Source organism: Prionailurus bengalensis, chromosome A2, assembly GCF_016509475.1.
Source record: "Prionailurus bengalensis isolate Pbe53 chromosome A2, Fcat_Pben_1.1_paternal_pri, whole genome shotgun sequence".
Classification (NCBI taxonomy): domain Eukaryota; kingdom Metazoa; phylum Chordata; class Mammalia; order Carnivora; family Felidae; genus Prionailurus; species Prionailurus bengalensis.
The window spans coordinates 134,298,063-134,307,394 of record NC_057348.1 but is presented as its reverse complement, the minus strand read 5'-3'; the positions used below and the strand labels follow the sequence as shown (position 1 = coordinate 134,307,394).

The 9,332-nt window shown below is 39.3% G+C and overlaps 1 protein-coding gene across 2 annotated transcripts; it reads right to left on the bottom strand.

The window, feature by feature from the left end:
• Window positions 1-255: 255 nt before the first annotated feature.
• Window positions 256-8,324, bottom strand: CAV2 (caveolin 2). 2 transcript variants are annotated; one of them, XM_043589315.1, is made up of 3 exons: window positions 7,719-8,324; window positions 7,210-7,397; window positions 256-2,516 (listed from the first exon to the last, which is right to left on the bottom strand). In XM_043589315.1, the coding sequence occupies exons 1-3, from the start codon at window positions 8,166-8,168 to the stop codon at window positions 2,366-2,368; spliced, it is 789 nt and encodes a 262-aa protein (XP_043445250.1). In that variant the 5' UTR covers window positions 8,169-8,324; the 3' UTR covers window positions 256-2,365. The 2 variants fall into 2 exon arrangements, with proteins under 2 accessions (XP_043445250.1, XP_043445251.1); XM_043589316.1 differs by lacking the exon at window positions 7,210-7,397 and having other exon boundaries at window positions 2,328-2,516; window positions 7,719-8,038.
• Window positions 8,325-9,332: the final 1,008 nt, after the last annotated feature.

Below are 9,332 nucleotides of genomic sequence, written 5' to 3'. Positions count from 1 at the left end.
TCATGAGGAAGATGAAGTATGACGGGTTTATGAACAATTCATTGTGTATACTGTTCATCAAATGATAGAAAAATTTATAGGGAACCAGTTTAAGTGCTGAGAAAACAAATTACCAATCCCATAATTTTTCACAAATACGTTCCTGAATAAGCAATAACTCATATTTTTTTTCTATTATGGGGTTTTAACAAGGTTTAAAAAGGTTCTTTATTGATTAATTTTGTATTTAATATAATAAAAACAATGAACACATTATGGGTTTTTAGAAAGTTTATTATAGAGACTCATTGCCTACTTGCCCCACCCCTGAAGAAAAGAACTAACATGTTTGCACATGAAACCTGGATCACTTGGTACAGAATTTCAGTCTATGAAATAAAATAGCTAATGGCAAGTCTCAGTAAAAATTCATTTTGACAGTAATCAATGCTATTCAGAAATAAGGAAGTCATATATCTCACTTGTTAAAAGTTAATAGGTTTTGTTATATGACTATGTGTATTTATTTTGGCTTTAAAACTTGTCAATAGCTATTTGGAAAGATATGATTTATTTAAGCTTATGATTTATTTAAATACATATTTTATTAATCAAATACTTTTAGCCAATCAACAGATCCAAATATTAAAAAAAAAACACTTCAAATACATAGTTGTATTGTTTATAGTATAACTGTAGTCATGAGACTGACCTTTTTAACTAACATAATAAAATCTATATAGTCAAAAGAGTGGTAATGTTTTAAGGTAATGATCATGAGAATCTTTTCTAATTTTGAAGTCTCTTTTGTAGCTATCTTCAAAAGGATAGGAATTTTATAATTTAATCATTTGTTTATTTTGGCCCCAATAGTATTCCAGTTCAGTCATCCTTTATATTCACTAGTCCTAGTAATTTGGAAAAGTAAAATTAATATTCACTGAATGAAGATTTATCATCTATGAAGATGTTCAGAGGAATGTTAATTCAGGTTCTGATAGTAATTCTGAAATTTGAGCATTTATAGACTTTTATGATATGTAAATTATAGTAACCACTTATATCATAAACATATTTTGTACATGCCTATCATTTTGGATAATGAGATTTTTAAAAGAATAGTGACTTATAATATTGAATAGGACTTTACAGTTCAAAAATGATAAGAATAATTTTATACTAACAAAATCCATATCAGATAACATCTTCAAAGTCTGTATCTGTTACTCTTTAACTTATATATATGGAACTCAATAGCATGGGCCCAACAAATTGACAACTTTCCTATAAGTCTTTCTCCATGAATCACTGTAGTTGAAATAGTACTTAAGTGTCAAAAATAGTCTTTATGTTGAGTGTTACTAAATAGCACCAGTATTACTTGAAGGTAAAATGAGATATTAACAGGAATGCAGAATACAGGTTTAATTTCTAACTATAAGAGAGAAAGCATCTCCTAGATGAAATACCATTTAGATCTGGATTATTTTTAAGGTCACAGCCAGAAAAACCTAAGTCAGAAAACTTTTCAGGATTTTGGTTAGAAAATTTAAAAAGAAAAATCTTATATATCGCTCTTTTATGTTCTATTCCCAAAGAAGATATTTATGCTTACATAATCAAGACAGTGCAATCTCACCAATGAAGTTCCCCAGGAAAGATACATTTAATCATTCTATATATTAGTTCAATAAGATAATATAATAAAGGTACTTGAAAGCAATCCGATTAGAGCAACATTTACAGTAAGTACAAAATATACAGTAAAATGCAACATCTTATTAAATAGACCTGCAGGTTAACAATATCTCATTTAAAGGAACAGATGTTCATGAATCTATTTTCACATTTATTTGTTTTATTATATTTGATATCTATTACCACTGCATGCTTTTGTTATTGTAATTCCTAGGACCTTTTTTTTTTTCTGTACATATTTTTCCCGTAAATATTGCCATGATTTTTTCTGCAAAGGTAATTTTAAAAGTATTACTCTCAGAGTAAAAAAATAAGAAATTGCATATTATTTATGAGCAGTTGTGACAAAACTATTATAGCGTTTAAGAAGTGTCCCTTGATCTTTATAAATTCATCATTATGAAATGTATACTTTTTTACTAAAGCAAAAACTGTCTGCCTTTAACATTAAGTGTTGCCAACCTACTGTTTAATTTGGGCTATAAAGTTTGTTATGAAATCCTTGGCTATTAATTAGAAAAGGATTATTTGAAAAGATCTGCCAATAAACATTTCTAAAAGTGGTTGCTTATCTTAAAAATTTGCTCGATTAGAACAATTGGGAAATGAACAGAACAGTAGTGCTTTTACATTAAAACAACACAGAAGTATTACAGTATCCAAATCTCTAGACCTGGGGTCCAAGTGTTCAGTCGTGGCTTAGTTGCAAGCTGACAGAAGAGAAGCTGCGTCCTACACTTGTGCACAATGGGGCAATGACAACATCTGTTATGCTCTTCCATATTGTCTGCACTGAAGGCAGGACCATTAGGCAGGTCTTTACAAAAGGCATTATAATCCTGGAATGGAGGAAAAGATTTGTGTAAGGATTATTGATGTTACCAAATAAGGCCACTGACTCTTGCACATGCTGGGAAAGATACAATAATGGCCTAATTTACCTAAATTTGGTCGAACATTTGAAACAGGTAAATGAATAGTGACCCACATAGTGATAGGATGCACAGACATATGTTGTTTAAAAAAATAAACAGGCATGTAGATGACAAATACCAGTACTCTTTCTATTGGTGGCATGCTGTCTGAATCAGTAAAACAAAAAATAAATAAAACGGTAAATATATCTACCTGATCGCTGCCCCTAAACATTAACCTGCTTAATTCTTCATTTTTCCCTGAGGTTCTATTTCCTGGTAGCCTTTTCTGTTTCCTCATTCCACTTCCCTACCCCTTCATCCAGGCTGGGTTGGAGACTCCTTTTTTGTGCTTCTAAAGTACTAAAATAAAATTTCTTAATCCTCAAATTTACCAAAGGATATCTTAAGTAGATGGCTATATTTCTGTCTTTCCTACTAGAATTGGAGCTCCTTAAGTGAGGACATCCTTGACCTTTATTAAACGTTTGAGCTGAAGTGAATTTAGCATTCTGTCACATGTAATATTACTAATTTTTCATAGTCATTACAAGAGCTGTGTGGTAGAGTTAAAAGAACCCTGCAAGTACTTTGACAGAACCCTGTCAAAACTCTTAGACAAAACAAAACAAACAACCTAGACTATCCTGAAATTATTTTTTCTATGTCTTTTCTTAAGATAACTGCAAACGTGCATATTCTTCATGCTGATTAATTTTCTATGTAATCCTCTGAATAATGCTCTCTGTTGTGGTAGTGCTATTTGAGCACAAAAGTATCTTTGAACACTCAGGAATTGCTGGGAGCCTCAATGGAATTTTTATTATTATCTGGATGGGCACAAGGAAGTAAGGTTGATTTTCTTGATTTGCTATTAAAATGTGACTTAAATAAAGGTCTGTTGTGCTTAGTCAAAAGTGAAAGGAAGACCAGGCAAATGTCTGATTGAGATATTTTTGGAATACTGAATTATTCATACTGACTGTCTATACACTTATATTTATCTCGTGTTTTGTTCTAAGTGCTAAAGACTTAAATTTTTAAAGAAATTAATTACTGGGTGTTTCAAAGCTAAACAGTTGAATGGAAACCAGAATGATGACAACTTTTGACTTCTTATCCCATTATGTTTCTCACTTGATTTGTGGCCCTGGGCATATCACTACAAATTAAAGTATGAACAGGAGCTCTTATGATTGGCTATAGGGATTAACATTTATTATATACCCTTGGAATGTCTTTATGATGCTACTATTATAATGTATATATGATGCCATCATGTATAAATAGAACAATCTGAAATCAGAATATATAGTGAAAACAATTAAAACAATCTCAAATTGATGTACTCTAAGACTAAACTTTAAATCAGAAAGTTTCCTAACCAAATCTACTTCACTGAGAGTACAATATACTTTCCACTCTTCCTTAGGCTAAGACATTTTCTTTCCCCATAACTTCTTAGATCTCCATGTCCTAAAAGGGAATTAAGCGGACAAAATGGACTTTCTAGTTCAGCAAAGTACAGTTGCTCACATTTGAGACTTAAGTTGATAGGATGTGGTGAACTCATTTTAATTTAATTTTATTTAAATCTATTTTATTTAAATTTATTTTAATTTCATTTTAATTTTCTTTAAGTTGTTGTTCTCTCACCGTGGGTCAGAAGATCCAATGATCCAAACACTTTGTAAAGAAATCTTATAATTTATAAGATTATACATTCCTCCATTGAATAACAAAGTGTTTAGGACAGAGACTTTTATTTAGCTTTGTATTAACTATAGTATCATGCAGATTGCATTGTCATTAGCAATTTGCTATATTAAATACTTCTTCTAAAAGTGAAAGTGCTACCACTATATTTCTATAAGTTGGACAATCTATCTGAATTGCATCCCAACAAAAACAAGGGGTAAGGGAGCTCCAGGCACATTTCTTTGATATGATCCCCTTATGACCAATAATCTGCTGTTGCTTAAAGGTGACTATCTCAATCTGAATGTGGTATGGTATCGATACAATCCACTGGTCCCTAATGACCTGTACTTCTGACCTAGGATCCGATATCACCAGATTGAGCTCCAGGTGTTTTTATTGTTATTTGTTTAAAGAATCTAAAATCAGATCCACGGTGAGGAAGTGATGTGGTTTGAATATCTATTGCTGCATACTTTTCATCGCTTTGGCCACAAATCTCTTTATAATAAACAACCCCTATTCCCTGCCCAAAGAAAAAAGAAAGAAGTGAAACAGAATAAAGGCTTACTCAAATAGATTTGTTCTGTAAGACCTCTCCTTGGTCTGGTCTTATCATGTCATGGGAATGTAATCTATTAATGATAAATCTATTTTATCAAGTTAGTTTTATAAACTAACCTTTAACCATTTTTGTTTGAAGTTACTCCTCTACTTGCAATCACAGCTGCCTGATGATGAATGGGTGATGGCTAAATATTAATGTTCCACATGAATGTAATTTGAAAAGCGAGCTGAGGTTAAATAATACATTTTATGTGACTGAAAAAGAAATGATTTGATGATTCATCATTGGAAGCACCACATACAAAAAACACCTTCCATTTTCAGGAGAGCCAGGTGAAGAGAAGCATCGTTGGGTAATTGTAGCTTTACTTGTAGCTTTCCACCATTTAGTAAATGAAAACCATTTTGTTTTCAATTCCTCAGCAAGTGCTTTAGGAAAGCCCAGCTTTGTTGATTATAAATATGGCACTCTATACTTCCAAATAGCTTCATAGCCAACATTTCACAATATGCTATGTGGTTACTCAGTGTGTCACATTTTTGAGGTTAGATGACTGGCTTCAGTTCATTAGGAATCCAGAGTTTTATGTGCTGGCTGAGGCCTCTTTTTAAAAATCCATATGCTAATGTCAGAATATGAGCTAACTATACATCTGGCCTTTGTGAATCTGCTTATGTATAAAGGCAAAGATTTTCATCCTCTTCCAGTCTTGTGGCACTCTCAATATATTTTAGTTGTTGTCAATCTTTAGTGATCAAATTAAATAGTTGTTTTTTGTCCTTTACTTATTTGGTGAATTTTTATTTACCCTTTAAAAGACTTTTTAGACGCACCTGGGTGGCTCAGTTGGTTGAGTGTCTGACTCTTGATTTTGGCTCAGGTTATGATCTCATGGTTTATGGGGCCAAGCCTACTTTGGGCTCCCTGCTCACAGCAAGGAGCCTGCTTGGGATTCTCTCTCTCCTTCTCCCTCTGCGTCTCCCCTGCTTGCACAAACTCTCTCTCTTTCTCTCAAAATGAATAATAAAATAAACTTAAGAAAAACCCCTCTTTTTAGACTCCTTTCTCTCTACATACACTTCCTAGTGCCTCCCCCTTCCTCAACAGATTTACCAGAGTTTTCCTCAGCATGTACTTCTATACTTAGCCAGTTGCCCTGATATGCTAGGAGTAAATTGAGGGCAGATACTACATCTGTCTTACTCATCCTGGGCCCAGTGCCCAGCACAAACCAAGCATTTAGTAAATTTATTTGGTTGAGCTAACTAGCTAGCTAAGTGACTAAAGGATATTGATTTACAAGGTAAAAGGGAACTGAGAATAATTTCTTAACTTTTAACAATGGACACAACAAGTGTTAGGGTGTGGCAATACCATATGAAGTGAGTAAGAAAGACACCAAGGCATTTTAGGATTATACATGTCACCAGGACTGCCCTAGAGCACAAGCTTGACAACTGTGGCAATATTCCAGGGCGATCAGAATGTTCTTTCTCTCAGGATAAAGTGAATATCTTTTAATATAATAACAGCACAACTTCTAGGTAAATATAAACGTTTCCTTCAAAAAAATTTTAACACTTAAAATATTCTTCAAAGTTTTATGATGCATTTTGAGTGTGAATAAAGTTACTCAAAACATCCTACCAATGCCCAGCAGGTTTCTATACTTACTTTCCCTTGAAGTTGATGCCACTCTCCATGTCTCATAGGCAGAAAAGTAATTTGGAGGACTTCTCATTTCATTATCCTACGTAGCTTGAGTTTTCATTCATTTGTGCTGAGGGCCCCTCACAATTGCACACACATGGCATCTCCTCTGGTCTCATCCTTGCCATTTGCTAGTGGCAGGATTGGAGCAGCCCTCCATAGCACTGCTTAGCCAGGTCTGATATCCTTGTTCAGTTATACTGTCACTGGCATTCTGCTCAGAGATCACTTTTGTTTTACCCCAAGCACAGGTGGTGACTGAATAAAAGGTGATGAAAGAAATAAGATCCTAGCCCAGAACCACTGGCACAAGTCCTAACTCAGCCCTATAAGAGAACAACTTGTGGCAGGAAGCATGGCCTCCAGGTCTCCACCTCCAGTCAGCTGGGCCTTATTAACATCGGAAGGAAAATCACACCCGAGGACAGAGGAACATTACTTCTGTTTAAACTCCTAACCCAACCAACCTGTGATTCTAAAGAAAGCATACGCCCTACCAGATCTCCCAATTCTTGCTACTGTGTGGGTGAACTGATGAACCTTCTTGCAAGCTGGCCTGGGAGAAGGGGAGTGCAGGGGGCAGGTGGCAAAGAACATTCCTACTTTCAGAAAGTTGGTCCACCCCTGTGTGCCCTTTCTCACCAGATGTGCAGACAGCTGAGGGTGGCAAAGAGAATTCCTGCAGCGAAGGCCAGGGGGATAGCCAGGAACAATGTCAGGAACTTGTATATCACGTATTTGCTGATTTCAAAGAGGGCATGGCTGCAGATCCACACTTTGTCAAAGGAGTGCGTAGACACAGGCTCTGCAATCACATCCTCGAAGCCCACCTGCAGAGGCAAGACACAGGGATCCCGAACTGTCACCAACCTGCGCCCCCCCCCCCCCCCCCCGGGGAACCAGGGGTGCTCGGGTGCGAGTAGCGGGCTGGGCTGCCTATCTTCTCAGGGTCAAGTTGGGCGAACAGGAATTTGGCTAAGAATTCCTGGTTACACAAGCGACCCCGAGGCATGTGGATTCTGGGTCCCGGACCCCACAGGGCTGACCCAGTGGCGAGGGTGGAGGGTGGGATCCGGGCTAGCGTAAAGGGGGAGCACCAGCGCCCCCAGGCCGTGGCGCGGCCCAGGTTACGGCCCGCCCCTGTTTTTCACCTTGAGGTTCGAGTTGAGCCGGTGGGGATCCCGGTCGGAGCCCGAGTCCGCGAACTTATCCGGGTCAGCGTAGTCGACGCCGCTGTGGCGGCTGTAGGAGTCGTCGTCCATGAAGAGCTGGACGTCTGCTTTCTCGGTCTCCAGCCCCATCGTGGCGCTCGGTGCGCGGCGGCTGCAGCCGGCCCGGCGCGGCCTTCCCTTCCCGTCGCGCCCCGCCCCGCCCTGCCTCGCCTCGCCTCGCCTCTCCCGGCGCGGCCCGGGCGGCGGCCGCTTCCCGCTGCCGGCTACCGCTCCCGGCCCGGACCCGACCCGAGCCCCGCCCTGCGGCCGGGCCCGAGGGGCGGGAACCGGACGCAGCCGGAGAGGTGGTTCCCGCCCCGCGACTCCCGCCGCCACTTTCTGGCCAGGTCCCCGTCTGTCCCCGGCCCGGCGCCATCCCAACAGGCACATTCCGGCCCTGCACAGGCGGGAGAAGCGTGCTCCGGGCACCAGGACCCCTATTCCCGCCACAGAGGGGCCGGAGGGCTCCCGGGTCTCATCGCTTGATGCCTAGAACTGTGATCCTTAAGAGCTGGCAGGTTGTTCTGGGATGGTGCACTTACTGCTGGGAGACAGCTAGGTGGTTAGGACCGCCGGTATAGAAGCACAAGATCTGTCTTCTCCCTGCTCTACCATTTACCATGTGTGCTCGGGACCTCAGCTACCTCCTTGTGAAATGGGAGGAGTCGTTGCTGCTTCACAGAGTTACTGAGAATTAAATTCCCGTCAAACTCTTACGTGGTCTCTAACACACAGTTATGCACTCCTGATTGCCAGGCAATCCCACAAGTGCTAGAGGACCCAGCAAGCGCATCAGCTATGCATCTATCCCGGCGCCCACAGAATGTGTGAGCCTGTTGGAGGCAAGGTGAGGAAATGGAGTTGGTTTGGTGAACTCACTACCCCTAGGGGTTTGCTCCCTCAGAGCAGAGAGGAGGTATCGCTTTTTCCTTCTAAATTAAAACGCTTAGTTTTCTTCTGAATCAAGTCTTGAAAGATTTCAGTTATTTCTGAGATGCAGTCACATCCACAACTATCTTGTAGGAAACTTGTAAACAAACCCCTGCGGTAAAGCCACACTGCAGTAGAAGACCCAGACTGCTGACTACTCAAAAGCTTTCAGAGGGAAGGATTAAAGGTTAAAGGGGTATAAAGGGTTAAAAGTCTGGTGGACTTAGGTACTTGTTTGGGGGAGGAAGGTACTCAGTGAAAATTTGCCAAAAGCAAAATAATGTGTCTCAGACTTGGGGTGCCTGAGGCTTGCTCTGTGCCTAAGGCATAGTAGGAAGGCAGTCAAGTATTGCTGAAATACACAGCATTTGGAACTTGTTGCATGTATCAAATCCTGATGTGTGAACTGGATTTGAAGAATTACTTCTGATGGGGAAAAAAAAGTTTTTGAAACAGCAAAAATTATACACAAAGAGCAGGATCAGAATAGGAGAAATATTTTGGAGCCCAAACATAGTATTTCTAAGTTAAATGCTGAGTTTACTTACTGCTACTAGCCCGTAAGAATGGCAGTGTTGTAATACCGTGGTTGAGTCTCAAGCCTGCCATGGTGCCCCTCCTCTC

Excerpts from the sequence above, each read along its gene's own strand:
- CAV2 (XM_043589315.1), bottom strand. The coding sequence starts at position 8,168 with ATGTGCCTGTTGGGATGGCGCCGGGCCGGGGACAGACGGGGACCTGGC. Across the intron at positions 7,398-7,718 it reads GGCTCAACTCGAACCTCAAG|GTGGGCTTCGAGGATGTGAT; the intron begins GTGAAAAACAGG and ends TTGCCTCTGCAG. Across the intron at positions 2,517-7,209 it reads CTCAGCTGTCTGCACATCTG|GATTATAATGCCTTTTGTAA; the intron begins GTGAGAAAGGGC and ends CCTCCATTCCAG.